The 23,050-nt window shown below is 42.6% G+C and overlaps 2 protein-coding genes across 6 annotated transcripts in view; both read right to left on the reverse strand.

Moving 5' to 3' along the window:
• The window catches only part of LOC120904109 (pneumococcal serine-rich repeat protein), a 219,734-nt gene extending 205,105 nt beyond the window's left edge, over positions 1–14,629 (reverse strand). For 4 of the 5 annotated variants that reach the window (XM_040313879.1, XM_040313880.1, XM_040313878.1 and 1 more), the window contains exons 1-2: positions 14,533–14,629; positions 179–929 (exon numbers count right to left, since the gene is read on the reverse strand). The gene's annotated coding sequence lies outside the window, so the exon portion shown is untranslated. Of the gene's footprint in view, positions 1–178; positions 930–14,528 lie in introns of all 5 variants that reach the window. The other variant, XM_040313876.1, reaches the window with a different exon arrangement.
• Positions 14,630–16,569: 1,940 nt separating this feature from the next.
• LOC120904279 (trypsin-4-like) lies at positions 16,570–17,591 on the reverse strand. The gene is made up of 2 exons (XM_040314168.1): positions 17,440–17,591; positions 16,570–17,372 (listed from the first exon to the last, which is right to left on the reverse strand). The coding sequence occupies exons 1-2, from the start codon at positions 17,489–17,491 to the stop codon at positions 16,645–16,647; spliced, it is 780 nt and encodes a 259-aa protein (XP_040170102.1). The 5' UTR covers positions 17,492–17,591; the 3' UTR covers positions 16,570–16,644.
• Between the last annotated feature and the right edge of the window lie 5,459 nt (positions 17,592–23,050).

A 23,050-nucleotide genomic window follows, 5' to 3' on the forward strand; every position in this document is an offset into this window, starting at 1 on the left:
CGGTGGGGCATTACAGCAAACACCAGGCGACTCCATTCCGTTTCGTCTGACCTTTTTTATGACATTAAAGGATGTACCTATGTTATTATTACTATTTTTTTTTCTTTTCATCCGATAATATCATGTGCTTTATGCTTTTTTACTAACTAATTTATTACATAAGCATTACATATCTTACCTTTTAGTTACCAGATGATAAAAGTCTTCAAAGGACGAAGTTCTCGCCGAGCAAGTTTTGCTTGTATTGGTTTATTGTGCGCTTACTGTATGCAGCAAAATAGTATTTTATGTCACAAAACGTACACAATTTATTATCACTTTTGCAACCCCTTTAATAACTTTCACACCACCTTGCGAGTTAACGCATCCTTCACACCCTGCACACAAAAACACCACACACACACAGGGAAACAAACTTTGCACACGCAATCGAAAGCAATTCTGGGGCGAATTTCTTTAAAGCTTAACCCACACAAAAACCATTCACCACAAACACCTCGCCACGGGCGGGCTGGCTGCTAGCTTGAACACAACTTTTTTTTCCTCTACACCACAAATTTAACTACTTTTCTTACTCACACCATCAACACATTAGCAGCTGAACACACACTTCGAACACTTTTATTACGTTATGCTAATTTTCTTCTTTCACTACTTTTAGGACAATAAATTTCACTAATTTTCACTTAAAAACATTAAACAATCGTTTTCACTGCCACGGGCCGTGAATGACACACATACACACACACACGATGAAGATTGACACGAGGGTGGCTTAACGGTGTTTGATTTGTTGTGTTTTTTTGCATTATTTGCTTTTGTTTTAGTTTTTTTTTTTTTGCACTCAAGCACACAATTGTAGTTTTTATTCAGTTTTGATTACGTTTTAACAGTTTTGGTAGCACTTGAATTGTTTATAATAGCAAAATCTGCAAGAATACAAGAAAATGATTCATTATTGATACAAAAAGTGTGTATAAATGAAAAATACAAAATACAGTATAGAAAGAATTAAAATACACATAAAAAAGAATAAATAAACCGTAAACGTTGGATATAATTAGAAAATAAAAGTAATAAAACAACAAAATAATTAAAAAAACATCGAATATAAGAAAGAACAACGCAAAGAAAAACAAAAAAGTAAAAAATAAAAAGCCACAATATACATGAAAACGGAATAAAACAACCCAAAGAACCAAACAAACTTTAAAACAAACAAAAGCACATATATACTCCAGCTGCCAGAAAACTGCAAAAAATGCAACTGTAAAGCACCTCTGGAAGGAGTTTCAAGATTATTTATTAATGATTCATTATTGATACAAAAAGGTGTGTTAAAAAAGACATTATAGAAAGAAAACATAAGAAATGAAAAGTGAAGAGAAAGTCAAGAGAAAAAAAGATAAATAAACCGTAAACATAAAATGCAATCAGGAAATAAATGTAATAAAGAACAAAAAGTAACATCAAACATACAATAGAACAAAACAGCAACCACTAAATGAAATAAAAAAAAAAGGAAAAAGCCACACTATACATCAAAACGAAACAAAACAACCCGAAGAACCAAACAAACCGTAAAACATCAATGCACACACTCCAGCTGCCACACAGCTGCAATATGCAACTGTAAAGCACCCCTCCGCGGGAGGTTCAAGTGCAACACAACGAGAAAGAATGAAACGACACACAATTTTACAATACAAACGACACAAACCGAATGCAACAAAGCGGGAGTGGGGGGAAAAAAAACAGCAAAAAAACACCCGGCGGTGGTACAGTTTTTGCCACAACCTACGACAACGCGTACCGACGTTGAGGTGCGCGCATCGTGAACGCGAATGCAGTTCGTTTGGCTCTCTTTCTCTGTCTCGCTCGCTGTCTCGACTCAGCGCACCACCAAAACTACCACCCCCTCTCGGCAAAACATTTCCCACCCTTAAACATGCATTTTGAATCTTCTGTTTCTCTCTATCTCTAACTATCTTCTTCTTTCCTGCTACCCCACACGTTGTGGGCAAACCAATCGTTAAATGTTTTTGCGTTTTACTCATTTCACTCGTCACCATCACCCCCCAGGGGAGATGGCCTTCTCCCGCTAACCTTCCCGGGGTTCCGCTACCCCTCCTTCCCTTGCCGCATCTGTCTGCAGTCGGAGACGTCGAAGACTTCCCGCCAATGCAGTGAATCCCCTTTGGCGGATTGTGTTGTTTTTGCGCTTCGTTTATGTGTAGACTCCCGCCATTTGTTTTTTGTTTTTTTGCTTTTTTATGTCCTGACCGTATGTTTCGTGTGTGTGTGTGGTCTTGAACGAAGAAGAGGGAGCAGACATGCTAAATGTACCTACCCCTACCTGTCATTAAGATCGATATTCAATGTTTAAACATACTGTGGTGAAGGTTAATGTACAGTCATTTCAATAAAACTACCATCAGCTCGTGTACCTTTTTTATGTTTGGTTATTTTTAAATGTTTGTATTAATTTTCGATAGATTTGATCGAAATTAATGAAAATCAAAGTATAAACAATATATTTTTGGAACAAGATAATTATTTAGAAAATATACAAAACTCTTAAAACAAAGCAAAGAGACAAGGGAATGTTCTTAATTCATTTCGTAGCTTGTACCCTTCATTAATTAGACGGCTAATGTGCCATCCCCTGTGCCAGAGCACTGGCACGAAACAAAGAGCCGAGCCAAATCAAACACAACCTCCTCAAACCAGAACCGACCACGACGACCCCACAAGAACGCCAAATGGTTCCCATTACCGGCCGGAGACAGAGGCCAGACACACACACAGGAGGAGGAAGCAGCAAACCGCAAAAAAGCAAGCGAAAGAAACCCAGCCAGCCAGCTTGCCCTCCTCGTTACCATTGTCTTACCAGCTGCGGCTGCATTTCGCATCAGCGCAAATTCACCCCCGAAAGATGCACACACAAACACACACACGCCCCATCTTCACCTTCTGGGGCGGCGGTTCTCGTACGCTTCGCTGCCGAGCGTGGCAGGTGCCGACGAAGTGGGATCGCTTTTTACGAGGTCAGGTACACACGCACGGCGGCTCTTCTCGTTGGAATCGACAACCTTCTTAACCAGCGTTAAGTTGGAAGCAATTGGTCCTGTCACACACAGAAAACACACACACATACAGTCAGACAGACAATATTTATGAGTCTTTGATCGCGCAAAAGAAAACAGATGATCCCCCCGATCGGCAAAGGAGAAGCAGAGGCAGGACTTGTGCTGGGACAAACGCAAGTGGAAACGCAACAAAGAAAGGTTTTTGGGAACAGCTGCCGCCCGGTGTGAAGGAACTCGAACGGTGTTTGCAAACATTTGGCTTGTGTGTCCCGAAGCGAGGGAGCAAAATGTTGACTGTATCCTGAAACTTAAGTTCAATCAAGTGGGAGGTTGGTTGAGAACAAACATTAAGCATAACACGTGAGATTTTGACTAAGAGAAGAGCGTAAATTATCTTCCTTTCCTATGAGTTCAAGAGTTTGTTATTCGGAGAGACAAAGAATCAATGTGAGAACTTTTCCTTTTAGCAAAAATATAAATCCATTCGAAATCCGTAAAACATTGAAAATAAATTAACACATCCAGTATTTTGAAATTAAATAACATCATAAATGGTAAAAATAATGGCTCGCGCTCTCAACTGAACTTTTCGAGTGCAATACACTTAGAATTGTATCGTAGTGTGGTTTTTCGAGCAGTTGCTATAAAATCCTATTTTCGCCTTTTTTCTAGAAGATTGCCTTCGAACGAATCAATAGTTTTTTTTTTTTTATAGAACAGTATGAAGAGTTTCAGTATGAAAGTATGGAGCAACAAAAACAAAAATAATCATCTAACATCGATTAACAAATTTAATTACCATAACTTTACTGCTTTAAAGCAATACAATTATGAAATACTAACAAAAACAAACATGTTGGGACTTGTCAAACATCAAGAGTAATAAAAATATAATAGAAAATGCAACAAAAAATCGATTAAAGAGTATATTTCACACATTTGTGTCAGGAAGATGCAATTCATAACAAGCCACATTTAAAAAGAAACATACAATATTTAATACATGACGTAGAATCTATTAGAATATTGTGCAACAAAAAAACTAATATTCAGTCTAACATGTAGTAGTTTATTAAATGTCAGAGAGCAAATGACGAAGTTAAATCTTGTATCATATGGTGATCGGAAATATGTTGTTTTGGTCGAAGTGGATTCTGACTAGTTCCGATTTTTTGTGGAATAGATTCCGGATAATAGGTCCAGAATCGATTTCGGAATCAGAATATGCTCCAGAAGCAGAATCGGATCATTAATCGGAATAGGCTCCGGAATTGGAATCGGATCCGGAATCGGATCTGGAACCTCCATAAAAATGGGATCGTTTTGAAGTACTTTTCGAGATCCACAGGAGTTAGATTAAAAAATCAAAGAAACTTAAACTCTAATGTACGCTGCAATAAAGCGATGTATGCTATCAAAATGATTCCCTAGTTAGTAAGCCGCAATAGATCTAAATGCACCAAATGTATCATGGAGATTCCGGAGTCGATATCAATTCCGGTGCCGATTGCGATTCCGGAGCCGATTCCAATTCCAATACTGGATTCGGAATCGGAATTGATTCCGGTAATTCCAAGCAGTTCCGATTTTGAGCTCCCAGCACTAGTGCCATAATTTTGATTTTATGTGGTGTTTTGCGATAAATACTACTTTTTGGAGAATTTAAGGTGAGCACAACCTTTGCAAAATTGTCCACAACGTGTATCAAATAGTATTTAAGACAGAATTCAAAAAAAAGACAAGACAAGTTTAAAAAAAACACAATTTAGTTGTATCATTTGCCATAAAGTCCTATACTTCTTGCTCAAGCCCACCTTATTTTGCTATAAACCCACTTTATAAATGCTTGTAAAAGCGGATGCTTAACAGCTCTCTCCGCTGAATGCAGCACTATTTTAGTGACATTTAACACCGTTCTATTTCTAAACCCGTATCACCATTCCCAGACTGCTGCAACGCAATGCACCGCGCCGTGTCCGTATAGCCTTCAGACGACGCTCGACGCTTGCCGTAGAGCGAGCGAAAAACAGCAAACCAAAACAAACTACCGCGAGAACGCAGCAATGGAAAGGGTGCGCGAGCGTAGGTAAAGGTACATTAGTAAACAACTTCCCGTCCCGTCGGGCCAACCTTCCTCCCACCACCCCGTCTCGACATTCCCGCACTCCTCCAGCAGCAGCAGTAAAACAGCGAACCGGATGAAAGACCAAACCCAACGAAGAAAATGTTGAGTCTAACGCTAGGGCTGATTACACTCGCTCTAGCCTCACTGTACTCTCCGCTGTTCACCCCTTGCGTCCTCCCGGTACCATTTAGACGTCGCAGAAAAGTCGTTACTGTGTATTTTTTTCTACCCACCCTACCCCATCGTGTTCTTCAAATAAATGCACCACAAAATGAAGCAAAATGCACACGGCCGCGCACGCACGGGGCAGGGGGGGGGAGCCAAGAGAGAGAGAGAGTGCATCATATTGATGGAATAAATATGCAACAAACTTCAAGGCAATCGTTGCCGCCGCCCAGCGCCTGGGTAGAGGGAAGCGCGGGCGCACAGCGGAGGCGCGCACACTAGTTCCTGCCCGAGGGAACAGAACGAAGAAGAGGGCGAGGACGAGAGAGGCAGGCACAAAATGAGCCGCCGAAAGGGGTGAAGGAAAGTGCACACTGCTGGGCGCACACGATGTGCACACAGCCGTCGCAAAAACAAAACAAAATCCCTCCCTCCACCTCCAGCACCATCGCAGCGGTCACCACCGTCGGGCAGGTCGAGGTAATACCCCTTCCGCTCGCGGGCAGGAAGGAGGGCATCGGGTGGCGCTACACACACGGCGGCGGCGGCTGGTACAGAACCGAGAGTAAACAACGTCGTAAAAATACACTTCTACTACGAACGCAAGCGCGTTGCAATGCACATCGCGTTTGCACAATATTGCACACCGTTCGTGCTCTCTTTCTCTTGCTGTCACTTTCTCGCTCTCTCTCTCTCTCTCTTTGGTATCCCTTCTAAAGTGCAGAAGTGCATCCGACGTGCTGAGCGACGAAGGAGAAAGAGAGAGAGAGAGCATTCACGCCATGAAGACACAGAAAGGCCGTAGTAATAATGCGTAGTAACGGGTTCAAGGAAAGGAAAGAAGACGCAAAGAAGCGAAAAAGAAATGTAAATGTGTTGCATTAACAGACCCACACACACACACAGCTGCAGTGTCGCAGGCCCAGGGATTTCATTCTCAAAGTGCACGCGAAAGCGCGCAAGTGTTGGTAGAAGTATATGTGCAGTGCATCCCTCTTTCACGAGGGCACTCTCTTGCAGTGCACTACTACTACTACTACTACAACTACTACTCAGACGATGATTACGTTTGCAGTATCAGGGAGCCCCCTGAAAAACACTCATACTACTGTCTCAACCCAAGTTGTACATTTAATTGATGCCAGCGAGAAAAGGGGTGGAAAAAATGGCATTACAGGTGCACAAGTGGAGGGGAGGGCACAATGCGGGAACGAGGGGTAAGGTAAAATTAAAAACAACGTCCAACTTGGCTGCACGTCGTTACCGCTCTTCCCTTCTCCTCTGCTGCTGCCACATCGCGATCCAGACGGAACCTGCATCGGACGTGCATGTGTGTGTGTTTGTATTCGTTGGCCCACAAAGGCAAAGGGGGTACGATAAAGAAAAGAGAGAATAAAATCGCTCGAAGGGTAGTCAGTGTGCGCCTCAGACGTTGCTACTGCGCTAGGATGCGGATCTAATGATGCACTCAAGGGATTTTAATTAATTGAACCGCCGCCACAATTACGGTTACGGTTCCGGAGGTTTCGCCAACCGCAAGCAAAGCGTATCGCGCGTACCTCTGTCTAGCTGGCAGAGGTAGCACTGGGTTTCGTCTGGGGGTTTTGAACGTCAATTTTCAAAAATAGATGGCAACAGACAGTTTTAAAGAATAATTATAACTTTACAATTAAGCTTTACTACTATTTTGCTGATCAACAAAGCAGCTCTTTCTCGTTTTGTGCCCCATTTTATCGACAAACAATCAAAAGCTGATAGTTACAGTACTGTTGTATTGAACCAAATGAAACAAATGTAATTAAAAAAAAACATATAATTAATGAGAAAAGAAAAAGAACCAAATAATAAGTTTTAAGTGCTTCCACAGTGCTTCAATTCCACAACGTCAACGCCATGTTGCTTTTTGCACATTTCTGGATCATTTATCTTTTTTGGAGCTTTTAGAAGGTTTTAGGACCATTTTTTAATTATTTAATGGGTTAAGTATTGCTTTCATTATTTCGTACGTAATATTTGATTTGAGGGTTTTTGTGGTACAAGTTATGATTTATATTTTCCTTTTAAAAGTTCGCCCCAGCCTTTAAGCATTTCTCGTACTTTTATACTTTTATCTATAGCCAAATATGATAATTACTCTAATATTGAGGTTTATCAATAATTAATAACACGTAAGGTATTGAACGAAGGAAAAAGTTATGAAAGAATATCAATAATACTAATAAAAATGTTAAAAATAATTATAATAATACTCAATAGAAACAATTATAGAAGCAATTGTGATTAAAATAATAATAATAATAATAGTAATAATAATAATAATAATAATAATAATAATAATAATAATAATAATAATAATAATAATAATAATAATAATAATAATAATAATAATAATAATAATAATAAAGAACAATAATAAAAAGGTGTTGAAGAGGAAAGAAAAGGAAGGGAAAAGAAAAAGAAGAAATAAAAGAAAAATATGAAGAAAAATAATAAAAATGATAATAATAATAATAATAATAATAATAATAATAATAATAATAATAATAATATTTTTTTATAATAATAATAATAATAATAAGAAAAATGATAAAAAGAAGAAAAATAAGAAGAGAGGGAAGACAAAAGGGTTGAAGAGGAATAAAAAGGAATGAAAAAAGAAAAAGTTGAAGAAGAAAAATAAGAAGAATAAAGACAATAATAATAAAAATAAGAAAAAGAAGAATAGGAAGAATCAAAAGCAGTTGAAGAAAAAGAATGTAAGAAGAAAAAGAAGAAAAGTAAAAGAAAAAATAAGAAGACCAAGAAGAAGAAGAAGAAGAAGAAGAAGAAGAAGAAGAAGAAGAAGAAGAAGATGAAGAAGAAAGAAAAAAGAAGAAGAAGAAGAATAAGAATAAGAAAAAGAAGAAGAAAAGGAAGAACAAGAAGAGTAATTTAATACTCTCGTCAAATTTTTCAATATGTATATTCAATATTTCAAAACATTTAAAACGTATACAACATATGACCACATTCCAATAAAGCTAAAACTTACTACAAACTCATGAAAAAATCACTCATCTACGTGATACACAAACACTCGTAATCAACAACCAACCAGTCTCAATGGTAAATATCACCCCATTAAAACGGGTTCGACTGCATTTCATTGGGTTCAATACATTCACCCGCTTGCACCGTTCACTGTTCCTTGCCTATCAAACGATCTTTACGCACGGTGGAAGAAAGGGTACCCTTTTTTTTACACTACACCCCAAACGCATAACAATTCCAACTGTACTGGTTGTAACTATCTGCAGTCACTATGTGTATGTGTTTTTTTTTCTCATTGCATTTTATCCCTCTGCAAACCGGCAAGCATGCAAGTGCAATCCGAAGGTGCCGAGGACGCAAGGAGAGGAACAACCAACGTGTTGATGATAAGCAACCGTTTTAAAACGTGTTTAAAATTCGAAGCAGAACCCCCGGCCCTCACCACCCTCTGTGCCCCCCGCCATTCAGTAGAAAAGCCATAACAACGCAACAAAAAAAAAAACAGAATGCACCCAAAGTAAAGAACGATGCAAAACGTGCTAAGTATTACACCATCTTGCCACGATCGAAAGCAACGCACACACACACACACCGAGTGCGAGCGACCAGAGTGACAGAAAAGGACAGTGCTGGGTGGGAAGGAGCGATGAAGGAGGGCGACAGAAGGGAACGCAAGTCCACTAAACGATTGTTTACGGTGAGGTTGCACATTTATCCATCGCGGGGTTTGTTTTTTTTTCGTTCGCCATGCCACCCCTTGCCACCGCCGAAGGCCTCCCCCATCCGGCGCACACAATGGAAAGAAGGTCGAACGCAAACTTATCGAATGACAGCAAAACAACAACAACACCCCGCCCCTTCCTTCAGCCGACCACTTTCGATTTGTTTTCGTTTGTGGCCCCTGCAAACAATACCACGTTGGCACCAAACGAATGGTAAGTAGCTTTGAATAATGCACAAAGCACCACGGAGGAGATAGCGGACACAGTTGCGTTGCGTGTGCCCACACACACACACACACATGCGTGCGTGCGCCGGGGCAAAAATGCATTCCACGAGTTAGAATGTAGCAAAAAGATAAAAAATACGCGCCACCAGCATGCACTCGAGGGTTGGAGTTTAAAATGCGTTCAATAATTATTGGACGGTATGATAATATGATTGACTTTTGCTTTTAGGGACGGGTTGTTTACAACCGGGCGACGTTCGATTACCTTTGCAGCGCCACTTGAGCCACTTTCGTAGTGGTTGGTTGGCTACGCTGCACTCTAAATTGGTAAAATAAATCATGAAACTTTAGCCAGCAAAACGATCACGTGGATACATAATCAACAATATCTTTTATATTGCCATTTTCAGTTCAGTTGGTATAAACAAATGTCCAAATTTCATCACTCAGCAGGTTTGACAGATCAGTTCAGTCTGATGCTCCTGTGGTTGGAATGTTTAAAGGTACCTAAACAAATTAAGTGAAATGAAAGAGACTCCCTGAGAGGTGCAAATCCTCTATAAACATATAAACAACAATATTTCACAATTAAATATCAAAATATAACAAATGTCAGTGAAGAACAACCTATTCAGCGATACATAACTAAACGTTGCATTTCCTTGCTATTCCCCGCTAAGCATCATGTTTTCACCGTGATCAAAGCGGCGAATCACACGGAAATGCATTTAATTTATTATTTAAAAATATTTCATGGTATAAATAGTTGGATAATTAAATTTCCTTTCTTTTGATGTGCCATAAGCCACATTTTGTTTAATATTTAATGAAATATATCAACAAAAAACACCAAATTTCACGTTCAATTTCACTCGAGCTGTAACCTGAGCTGTAATTGCAGGTATAAAATTTTGCAACTCACTTATATAATGTTAAAATTAAATAATTTTGCTAGTTACATGGAAACTCGTGACAGAGTAATTAATGTATCACAAACTAATATAAAAAATAATAATAAAAAAGCACACTCTAAATCAACGTACAAAATTATTAAAATTGTTGATTGCAACAATTAGTTTTCATGATATTGCAATTAAATTTGTATCTAGAATTTTACTTTTAACATAGCTTTGATCACAAAAATTTATTAAGAATTACAGACTTGATGACGATTGAATTAATTTGTCACTAAACTAAGATTATACAGAATTTTTGGTAAGGTAATACAGAGGTTTTTCCGACGATTATGAGAGGCTTCTCGAATTTTCTTAAATTTAATTGAAGTATCGCTATTTATCATAGCGCTAATTTTAAAATTTATCAAATCGTTCCCCCCGATTTCTGGACTGTTTCCCTATACTGAGGGTGACACATTCAGAAAGGCTTGCGAAATGGTCTATACGACAACATAAAATTACAAATTCCATAAAAAAGTTAGAAATCATTCAAAAAGCAATGAAAAAATATAATTAGAAAATCCAGCAAAAACTGTAAAATCTGCATAAACTTGATACAATGACAAAAAATATTTCATTTCAATGCATCTCATTTCCTTGCCCATGATTTTCAAATTATTTGCACCTTCGTTTCTAACTGTAAAGCCAAATCAATTGGTGGCACTAACAATGGTGTTGTTAAGATCAAAATTATAAAATCAAATAATCTTCGGTGCCCCTCAAACTCCCAACCCTTTTCGAGGTGGAAATGGTTGGAAAATGGTTGACGTTTTCCATTCCCCCGCACACCGAAAACAAACACCAACAACACACGCCCGAAAGCCTTCGCCTGACGCAACCGCCCGTCACACACATTCGCCACAACCCTGTCCCTGTACCCCCCCTCCCAGTCTAGATCACCCTTCCGTCCCTCACGGCGACCCCTTTCACCCGGCCACAAGGAAAGGGCCGGGTGAAGGGTGAAGAGAGAGAGAGAGAGAGAGAAGAAAAACAACAATAACAAAAAACGGTTCGGTTGCTATCGATTCGCGCGAGCTTTGGAACGCGCAAGGAAGAGCGGGTAGCAGCGACGGCTGGCTTCTTTTAAAAAGCGTGTCAAGTTTTTGTTTTGCACACACCACCCCCCCCCCCCTTTGATTTACCTTCCACCCTTCGGATACATGCGCTGTGTTTCGCTTTTGCCCAGTTGTTTCGTAACAAAAACATACACACAAGCGCGCGCGCACACACACACACCCGTAGAGAAAAGGTACAGCAGCGCGCGAACGGGCACAACGCGGAATCAAAACAAAACATTGCACTCGCGCCACACAACTACACGCACACACTGTGTCGCGCGCGCTCATATACAATCAAACGCTCTCACACACATACAGCGACAGATAGGCGCGCCCTGTGATCGCAGCAGCAGCAGTATTTCATTCATACGAGCGCCTGCGCACCCCGCCAAGCACACCAGACAACGGTACTTTCTGGCGGAGAGACTTTCCAACATTCCGACGTAATAAAAGCGAAACACGCAGAGCGAGCCCAAACAAAACTGTACACACAGCCACACAGCTTGATGCTACACATACACACACACATGTAGAGCAGATTGTGAGAGGAAAATATTGAAACAAGATAAAATATCTGTAATTAAAACGATTAAACACTCTTTTAGAACTGTATTACACTTTTACTCTTGTACACGCACGCACGCACGCACGCAACGATGAAAAAAAGAAAAACAAAAAAAACCCAAGCTCACGCACACCAAGACAGCGCACGAATTTCACAACTTTTCTCCATTTCGTGATAATGAAGGGATTTAGAAAAAAAGGAACACCAGTAGTGTGTCTGTGTGCGTGTGCGGGCGCACATTTGTTGGCTGCACATGATAAAACAAAAAACACGCATGAAGGTAAAACAACAGGAAACAAACATTGTGCAATTGTGTGTGTCGTCACAGAAAAATATGGTACACACAACAGGGAAAACCCCCCGCACTCGCAAGGCTGCCCCTCAAAGCAGCCATAGCAACGCGCCGCAGCGCCGACACCACCTTGCGCCACCTTCGAAAAAGAGGGCGCGAAGAAGAGGAGGCAGAAACGAACGCTTACCAACCTGTTAGGGAAGGGAGAGGGGGGGGGAGGAGAGGAGACGTGGGGAGGACGCTGCACCTGCTACTACGATGATGATGATGATGATGCTGCTGCTGTTATGTTTCGGCTCGTTCGTTGATGTTGTTTTGAAGGGTTTTGAGCGAAAGCAGCACAATCATGCTTTTGAGAGAATGATGTGAGTGTGAGCGAGCGAGAGAGAGCGATGGTTGAGGTCGTGGCAAGGCTGCTGCTGCTCTGGGCGCCGCTCAACACACACACACACGCGCACGAAAGGCGGAAAAAGATGGTGCTGTGTGGCTCCTCCACCCCAGTGCGTATCATCTTCGAAATCGCGGGCTCACACACAATACAACCCGAATGGATCAACAAAACAACAACAAACAACAGGGCAGCCATAGAGCAAAGGGTTTAATAGAAGAGCGAAAGCTAATGGAACAGAGAGAGCTTTTTTCATATGTTTTTGGATGGTTAAAACAAAACCATGTATTTTTGTAGCTAAACTGTAAAAACAACACCGACGACTGCTGCTGGTAGCGGAGCTCTGCCAGTGTGTCCGCGCCGCGAGAAAGAGAGGAGTAGAAGGAGAGCAACAAAAATGGCGATATTTGATCTCGTGTCTGTGGCGCGCGCGTCTCGCCACGAACGAGAAGCCATTTCGTATCCACCACACACTCGCACACACCATTGCCATTCTAATCACGACGAGCTGTTTGTACGATTGTTTTCTAACCTTAAAAAAGTGTCACTTTTCATGAGACAAAAATTATCTTTTTAGTAGCAAAAGTAGCCAAAATATGTTGTTTCAATCGATTGTTTACCACCGCGGATGCTGGCTAAGATTGAACACACACATACACATTTACACAGCGCTTCACAAACACGCACACACACACACAGGTTGAAAAATAGGCACCGAAACAAAATAAAAACACAAAACCCGCTCTAGGCCCGCTCGGTGTGGTGCATTGGCTTATTTTCTATTATTTCCCTGCGTCTTCTTCTAATCTCCTATACACACACACCCTCACGAGCACGCCATGCATCGTCAAGCACACACACAAACACACACACGGGACGGATTTTCCTGGAACGGAGGAGGAGAGGCTCATCCTTTTGTGCTGTCGAGAATTCCGAGAAATCCGTCAACGCGCCACGACGCGACTGCTTTGATGACGCGCTGCCCAGACCAGACCAGACACCCCCCCCCCCCCCAAAACACCGTGTGTGTGTTGTTTATGATCGCTATCTCGTTGTGTGGTGGGGAAGAGTAGCTCGGACGTATGTGTGCTCCGACCCGTTTCCGTTTTCCATACACCTTCTGCACTGTTTGATTGCTTGTTTGTGTTTTTTTTCTATTGTTATCCATACCACAATCGGACATTTTTGTTTACCATCCACACACACACGCACACGTTTCTTTGCTTCACGCTTTCAAAACAAAACGGCAACACGGCAGTATAAACGCACGCGCTCTTCTCTTTGGTTGCTGTGTTTTTTCGGGGTTTTTTTTTGCACAGCACCCGTGGCCGAAATGTGCGGAGGAATGGGGTCAGTGCGTGTCCTGCCACACACACACACGCTCTCACTCACTCACTCACTCGCAGCAGCATCACATTCTCTTTCTTGCACACATGTAAACACCCGGACGACAGGCTCTTCTAACACTTGCGCGCTTTGCCCCACTGCACAGCAAAAAAAAGGCTCCAAAAATACAAAACACGCACACGCACAGTGTAATAATCTGGGCAGCGCAATCTGGCGGGCAAGTGGAAACCGATACAGAGAGAAGGCAGGCAGCGAGAAGCACAACAACCGAACACACCAAACACACCACCAGCGTAATGGAGAAGTTGCAGGACGGCGGTGGAAAGGTGGAAACTTGCAGCCACCGAAAATATTATATCAGAGCCCAAACGCAGCAGAACCACACACAAAAAAACACACACGCACACAGCACCACAGCACCAGCACGCACACCGTACACACATTTGCCCCCGCACACGAAAAAAAACCACACTTTCGGAGGGAAATTGAAATTTTCCACCGTCAAGTGACGCCCGGGCCAAACTAACCGTGCCGATGGATTCGCAACCACCCGCAGCTACTTACGCACCACAATCTGCACAGTTTTGCACCGTTTTACACACTTTGCCAGCGACGAAATGCGGGAGCGACACTTTTCACTCGCAGTAAAACCGCGTCCATCTTGGTTTTTTGAGTAATCACAAACTACACATTGCCTGTCTCGCTCGAGCTGGCGAGCAGAGCCACACGCACACAGACGCACACACGCTGCCACACAGCAGGCGGGTGCTTGGCAATGCGAGCGTGGCTGTGCCAAGTGGAATGCGCTTGTGTGAGTGAGCGATAGAGACGACAGGCGCGCACACACCAGCCCACGAGCGAATCATAACAAATCACACACACTACGGCAAACATTCGTCTGCAGCGTGTTTTCGACAAGATGGAATAGTGGGGAAAAAAGGAAAAAAACAAACCCACACACAGGAGGGAACAAATCGGTCCGCACACTGTGTCAGTATGGGAGCCGTTGGGATGGAGTATTGTATTTATACACTTTTTGGAGTAATAGAGATTATTCTAAACAATTAAATTAACATGAGAATTAAGCGTAAATTATACCAAAATGACGTTTTTTGCGAGTTTGGTTGCTGTTTGCGGCTTGCCATTGCTTTGCTTCTGAAAGCGCCTAAATGTATGCAATCCTGTTAGAACATTCGAATTGATCGGACCACGTGGTGCGACTCTCCGTTGGTTATTGAGTTCCTGATTATTTGATTGATTCGTGGAATTTAAGTTAATAATTTATTGCGACGCGTAATTGTTGTATTAAAAAATTGTTCAAAAAGCGATATTAACCATTTGTTGTCTTATTTTTTTTAGTTCCTTCGTTGACCCATACTTTAGATCGTTGTGTGCCGTTCTTTGACATAAACTTGGATTTCAAGCCTTCAATTATTTATCTGGATCGTTATCCGTCCTAAACCCAGGGTCGATAATATTTTTTTTTGAATATCTATAGTTTGCATATTCAACCCAGTTTCTAACCTGTGAAAAAATCCCAATGTTATTTCCATCTTAATTTCAAATCTTCTAGAATTCCTGATGTTACAAAACAGGGTTTCTCACGATTTATTGGTCAGTTCCCATGATTTTTTGGGCCGGTCTGGTGGTACAGTCATCAACTCGTACGACTTAACAACATGCCCATGGGTTCAAGCCCCGAATAGACCGTGCCCCCATACGTAGAACTGACTATTCTGCTATGGTAACAATAATTCAAAGTAAGGTAAGCTCACTTCACTAGTGTGTACATGACCGACAGCAGTTGTTGTGCCAAAGAAGAAGAAGAAAAATCCCATAGATTTTTGGTTCGTTCCCATAATTTATTGGTTTTTTTCCGATTGGATATTAATACAATTTTGGACCAAAAATTCTGGAAAACGGCCAAAAAATCGTGGAAACGCACCAAAAAATCATGGGAATTCACCAAAAATTTATGGGAACCAACCAATAAATCATGGGAAACCCTGTAAGACTACTCATATCACTGGGCGGTATATTTCACAACTACTTAGTAAGAATATCACTTATCAAAGCTAACCGAATGCATCAGGAGAAACGAGTTATCAGTTCAAACTAAAGATGGAGAACACGAATCTGAATGATTTATTTTCAAATCTAAATATCATGGTTTGAGATTCACAAATCCTCAAAGATTCAAAAATCTCTGAAGAAGCATGGATATTTAAAGATTCATGTACCTTCAGAAATCCATAAAGATCTTATCGATTATGAATCACTACAGGTAGACTTCGCATCGTGTATAGCTCTTGATTGTAGTTAGGTGTGTATCGATAAGCGGTTTGAAAAGATTTTCAAATAAATGAAGACGATAAATGAAGATTTCTTCGTTAAATGGGCCTAGATAAGACCCTAAAAAGAACTAACGCTTACTGGATAATATTTTAAAAGAAGAACTAGATCCTTTACTTATATTTAGACTTGTAATACTTAACCAAGGCAAAAATGATTAAAAAAATGAAGACACTGTAGCTCAAAAAGCACTAAAATATGTATCACCAGTTGAAGTCATCTGTCCAAAATGTGAAACAACACATAGCAATAGTTATGCTTTTGCTCAAAAATAAATATATTTGCCGAAACATCCCATTGTACATCTTTCGCGGTCGTCTCACCCGCTTTAAACGTTGCTCACTTCACGAATCCAATCGCGCACGGCGGAAACGCGCGCATTCACACCGGGCAGGCCCGGTCTGGCGCAACCGATCGCGAACGACACCACACCAACAAGCACATCATCCACCACCAGCGGACCACCGGAATCACCCTGGCACGAATCATGCCCACCCTCGAAGAAGCCCGCACACAGCATCATCTCCGAGATGGTGTGCGTACGCCGGTACGCCTTCTGGCAGTTGTCCCGGTGAACGATCGGCAGGAAGGTAGCGCGCAGGATCAACGCCGAATGGAACCGGTTCAGCGTCTTGCCCCAGCCGGACACCAGCGCCTTCGAGCCCTCGACCGGATCTTCCTCGTCCTGTTCGGGCATCTCGATCGATGCCATCGTGTCACCATCCAGCGGCAGCGGACTTTCCAGCTCCATCAGCGCAATGTCCCCTTCGTTCGTGACCGGATCCCAGGCCGGATGGAGCACAACTCGTGCGACGTTGCGCAGCACACCGCCGTGCATTTTGTACGTTGAACCGGCCCGGATCGACACCTGATCGGCGGATACGCCCTCCAGACAGTGGGCAGCAGTTAGGATCCAGTCGGGCGAAATGATCGATCCACCGCAGGAAGGATGGCCGCCCTCGCGGAGCGAAATTTGGTACGGCGCCTCGGAAATGTCGATCGGGAAGCCACCGACAATTTGGGCGCGTCGGGCCGGTGCGACAAAGCCGGATGCGACTGCAAGGTGGAAGCGAAGAGTTGATGAGATCTTCAAACACTACCAAGGTTTATTATTGACACTTACCGGTTGCTACAGCTACTACCATAGCAAAAGCTAGTACGAATTGATTTGCCATCGTGCGCTTCTTTCACCTGCTCTTTTCGTTTTATTGTTTTATGGTCAATCAATGAACTTCTTGTGATTGTAAACCAGTGAAGACTGATGATGAGACTGAGACGAAGCTTCCGATTTTATACTCCTCCGGGATATCCTCTATGCCCTATTCTTAGTGTGTTCTAGTAGTCTTATCATAGCCGCATGCTCGACAAACACTCCACAAGCATTGATTCGAACAGTACGGAACTCGTCTTAAGAACTCATCCATTGGATTGCGTAAAGCAAGGCAGGAAACATGCGTGCATTGTACACGTGGGCTTTAGGAAGAAGATAGTACCATCGAGTACACAACCCCAGGAAGCTTACCGTAGTTGATTGAGGTTTCTAAAGCAGGTGCGCGGTTTACGTTTGATTTAAGTTTGAAGTGGCTTGCACGAAATTCAAGTTCAAGTGTAGCTGCTCTAGTTAGTAGCAATCTTTTCTATAGATGTAATCTTTTAGTAAACGTATTTCCAAACGGCTGCTAGACGTGGTTTGTTTACGGTTTTGAAGTGGTTTTCAATCAAAAAAGGGATAAGTTTTATACACAAATCAATGTAACGAGTGCTTTAGGAAACAGGATTGCGCAAGTACACGCAATACCACACTTTGATGAAATAAAAAAAGCGTAATAAAATCTTCAAATATTGAGTAAATTTGGGTATTTTAATACTTGAGATTAGTAATTTAGTAATTTTCAACATGGCGCTAGAGAGGACTATCCGTGCCTCGAGGTTTGAGACTACGGAAACCATCTTCTATAAGTCAACCCAGATCCTGGCATACGCTGATGGTATATACATCATTGGTCTGCGGCTGTCATATGTAGCAGAGGCCTACCAAGGGATCGAGCAGGCGGCAGAGCCTCGGACTGCAGATAAACGAGGCAAAGACCAAACTGATGGTGGCAACATCAGCGGACCTACCAATAAATAATCCGAATCTACGTAGGCGTGACGTGCAGATAGGTGAACGCACTTTTGAAGTCGTCCCACAATTCACCTATCTTGGGTCAAAGGTCAGCAACGACAATAGCATGGAAGCTGAGTTGCGCGCAAGGATGCTGGCTGCCAACAGGTCATTCTACAGCCTGAAAAAGCAGTTCACCTCAAAGAACCTGTCGCGACGGACGAAGCTGGGACTATATAGTACCTATATAGTACCAGTACTCACATACGCCTCTGAGACATGGACACTGTCCAAATCTGACGAAGCCCTCTTAGCCGCGTTCGAGAGGAAGATGCTCAGATGGATACTTGGCCCCGTATGTGTGGAAGGACAGTGGAGGAGCCGCTATAATGACGAGCTATACAAGATGTACAGGCGACCTCACTGTCGTACAGCGTATAAAGCTCGCCAGGCTCCGGTGGGCTGGCCATGTTGTACGCACTCCTCGGACACTCCTGAGGCAGGCCAAGACCGCAAAACGGTTGTAGCGCCGGATAAGTAAGAAAGTAAGTAATTTGGAACGATATTTAGAAGATAGTGCACCTACACCACGGTCTTATAAGAACTCACCGACGTCTCTGAGACATGGCGGCTTCTGTACACGTTTGGCGAACCTTTTGTAGTTAAGTTCGTGAGCAAGATTTTGAGAAGATATGTGGCATAACTATAAGGAGCAGGATTGATTGAGAAGGAAGGACCATGGATCACGCTGTCGTAAAATTGATCAAGCTTGCCAGCCTCCGACAAACTACTCATGTTATACCCGTAGGATACGGGTAAGCTATCCACGAAGACAGAGCAGGTTTGGTAGCACAATGTTGAGATAACAAAATGTTTTGAAAACGAACATAATCAACGCGAATTTCTAGGGACTCAAAACTTAGCCACATGGTCTTCTGAACTCATCTAGTACAAACTACAGACAGAGCTTGATGGTGTCATGCTCTCAATACTGTTCTAACCGTAGCAGCTTAGGATAACCAAAATTTCCCCAAAGCTCCTTGTCAAAGAGAGTAATTAATGGCACAGAGAGTAACCAAAAACATGGCAGGATCAAGATTGTTAAGGATATAAAGTCTGCTGTAAATGAAGACAATCAGATCCATCTCCTCGATTCATTCCCTGGGTCAAGTTATTTCTAATCGTAATGCTTAGACAGTACTCAAGTCGCTGTTATTGTAGATCAAGATCCTTGATCTTGTTTCTCGAAAGAACATATAATTACAAATAGCTACTTAGGACTCAGTGTTGAACACAGGTTCATTGCACGTACACTGCGTACCGTGCCACATAAAGAATTAGCCATTAGGGGAGATTTTTAGGACCGTTGCTAAGATCCAACCAATGTGAACAGAGTATTCGCCTCTTAATCCTTTCCCGCTCCCAAGTCCTTTCTGCAAATTGCTTACTATCCAAAGAATGGAAAAGCCTTTGCGGATAAAAAAGAGGTTCTGTTTGATTTCAGAGAAGTTCAAATACTTCAAACTACAAATATTCACACCTTTCCATCTTGAATATTGTTTATTTACTTATATAGAGTATCTAGAGCTTGCTCTGTAGACTTTCATAGAATTTGATTTATTTGAAAGTCGACATATTTTCATCTGCCACAAAGTGCCTTAATTCGTATTGTTCTGATTGTTTGAATGTTCTGGACAATACCACCAAGAAGCGATGCTTGGGAAACACATAAAACTCTTCTTAGACAAGAAAATTGAACCCTTACAATCATGTTTGCAACTGATCTGCTTCCATTACTGCTGAAAGGCTGCTCCTTCCACTTACAACAACCGTAATGCCATCAAAGATAATCCTTGCTTTAAACCCTGACGCACTGTAATAATAATTACTATTAATTTAATCATCCATAAGTGATAATTACCATTTCAGCGCCATCGGTTAACTCCCTTTACCCCCCAAAAAAAACCATATTGAACGCCATCATCTTGCCCCCCCCCCCCATCATTTACCCATCGATTTTTGAACCGGCTGCCGGTTGGCGGGAAAATACGTGACAAAATTTCACAATCTCCCGACCCCCAATGCTCCGTATTGCGCCGTTAACGCGGTACCGAATCGATTTCACCGCCCCACCACGCTGCTGCTGTTCCCACCCATCACCCCACAAGGAAAATAGCGCCACCCGAAGAAATTGCGCCTTATTTTTCGCATCGTGCGTACGCGCCACACTTTTGCCCTTTTACACACAAACACGCGCGCGCGCGCGTTTGTGTGGGTAAGCAGGAGGAAAACCCACGTTAACGTGTGTGTGAGTAGGTCTTGTGATGGGAAAAGGGAAATGAAACAACCCGGGGGAAAAACAGGGCAACATCATCATCATCATCCCGTGTGCGGGATCGTACGCTTTGCGGGAGATGAAACACACATGATGGCGGCAAGTGATATGATATGGCTTATCGCGAGATTTAGGAATTTTGAACCATTTTCCATGATTCCAAGCAATGTTGCAATGTTGCAAAAACGAGCTTCTAATTACACGCGCATCCCCGCCAATATGCGGCGTTTGCTGTTTTCGGGGTTTGCGTAAAGAGAGAAAGAGAGAGAGAGCGCGCGCGTTTCGGCAACGCCCATTAGCAACGGGCTTTTCTCACGAATCACACCGCTTGTTGGAGTAGGCTTTGGAGCCGGATGGTGCATAATGTTGCGGCGGTAGTATCACATACACACGTACGGAAGAAGACGGTGGTGGTGACGTTAGCATATTGTGTTTGAGAGAAGTCAACATGAGAAATCCGATTTTCCAATTTCCAAACTCATGCAGAGCACCACCAGGCAGCAGCAGAAGATCCGGTGCTGCCGACAGGTCGGTTTGCCGCTCACACACTGCGGTGGACCAATTATCGGGCACCAGCAGCGTGTGTGTGTGTGTGGGTATCGATTAATACACGCCAGTCTATTTATAAACAAATTGTCCTAGATACCGACCCCTAGCGGAACCGCGTCATATCCGCCCGTTTTTCGCTACCAGGCGCCAAGGCCGGACACAGCCGAAGCCGGGTATGCGCGCGGTGGTGGTGGTGATGGAAATTACGTGTGGGAGGGACTGTGAAGTGGGCAGCGACTTGCGCCACCACCTTGTGCATGTTGTTCCCGGTTCCATTCCACACACACACACCACGAGGCGGTTGGAAAATGGAGCATCTTTTTGGAGACGTAATAAAAGAGCGAGCTAGCAGCAGGACACCCGCGCGAGTCCCTTTGGAGGATATGGTGGCGCACGCTGCAGCTGGAGCGGTCAAAGGGAAGAAGACCCGTAGTAAAAACCCCTCACACAACACACATATACGCCGGCGCGGCATACACGCAGTGCCACTGAAAAGAGAGAAAAAGAGAGAGTGAGTGAGAGAGTTAATCGATTGTGAGGGTTGTTTTGGTGGAAACAAAAGGAGACAGGACGTCCCACGGGCGTATGCATTCGGGTAGGTTATGTGCCACATGGGTGGCACACGGTGAGAGCACCACCGGGCGGCAACCCTCAACGCTGCGCCCAGCAGCCCCGGTCGGTCTGCTACTAGTTTCTGTTGCCTCCGTCGTCGTCGCCCGACCAGCCACAACACACAACGGGTGAGGTTGGTGGTGTACGCAGCATACGTTCCATTTTTTCAGCCTTCAGCCCGGTATGGTCGCGTATACGTTATTGCGTCGTTCTGTTTTTGTATATTTTTAACACGGAAGATGGTTTAAAACCCTGGAAGCAGGATCAATTAAACTAGACCCCGACCCCGGGGCCAAGCAGTGCCAAAAGGGGTTTTGCTCCGGAAAAGGGTGTATGTGGAGTTGAGCGCAATTGGCTCGAATACGTCATCGTTGCGCGTTCATTACGCAAGTACGCATATTCGTTTTAAATTTAGCTGCTAGTAGGGGAAAGCGGGGCCAAATGGACATGTGGAGCAAAATGGGCACCTTCTATTTAAGCATTATTTCGTGCGCAAAGCATCGACCATTAGCTAAGCGCAGTTGTTGTGGCCCATACCCCAGTGTTTGGACGTTTCATGTTTTGTTTACATGTGCCCGTTTTGCCCTGCGTGTCAATAGCATCTCGTAAAACATCAACTTTTATTTTACACTTTTTTGATGCAATTAAGTTATTGTCAGGCTATGTTGCAATCTTAATCCATAGATAAATGATGGAATCATGTAACAATGTGAGAATAAGTTGTGTTGTGTGGCATATTCAAAGGCATATTCAGTAAACTGCTTAACATGCCCATTTTGTCCCGCTTTCCCCTAAAGGATGCAGCAGCAGCAAGTTTTGCATAGCGTTGTATGTTCTGACTTTCGGTTTATGTTCAGTGATTATATACGTCCACAAAGATAATTCACTCCGCCCGGGAACATTTTTGATTGAAGATATGATTAAAACAGCACTGAAAGAAAGAATAATATAAAATTAGCGAAAAAATATGCCCTTAAGATCGCAGTAATTGCCCGATATACGCTATTAATGAGAATTTAGTAATTAAAGTCGAAATCGAAATTTAATCTTTGGGAATTGTAAAAATTGTTATTTAAATCTTTTCTTAACTTACTTAATCTCTTCTTCTCTAATTGCTTATGGCCCTTAAAACCG

Source organism: Anopheles arabiensis, chromosome 3, assembly GCF_016920715.1.
Source record: "Anopheles arabiensis isolate DONGOLA chromosome 3, AaraD3, whole genome shotgun sequence".
Taxonomy (NCBI): Eukaryota; Metazoa; Arthropoda; class Insecta; order Diptera; family Culicidae; genus Anopheles; species Anopheles arabiensis.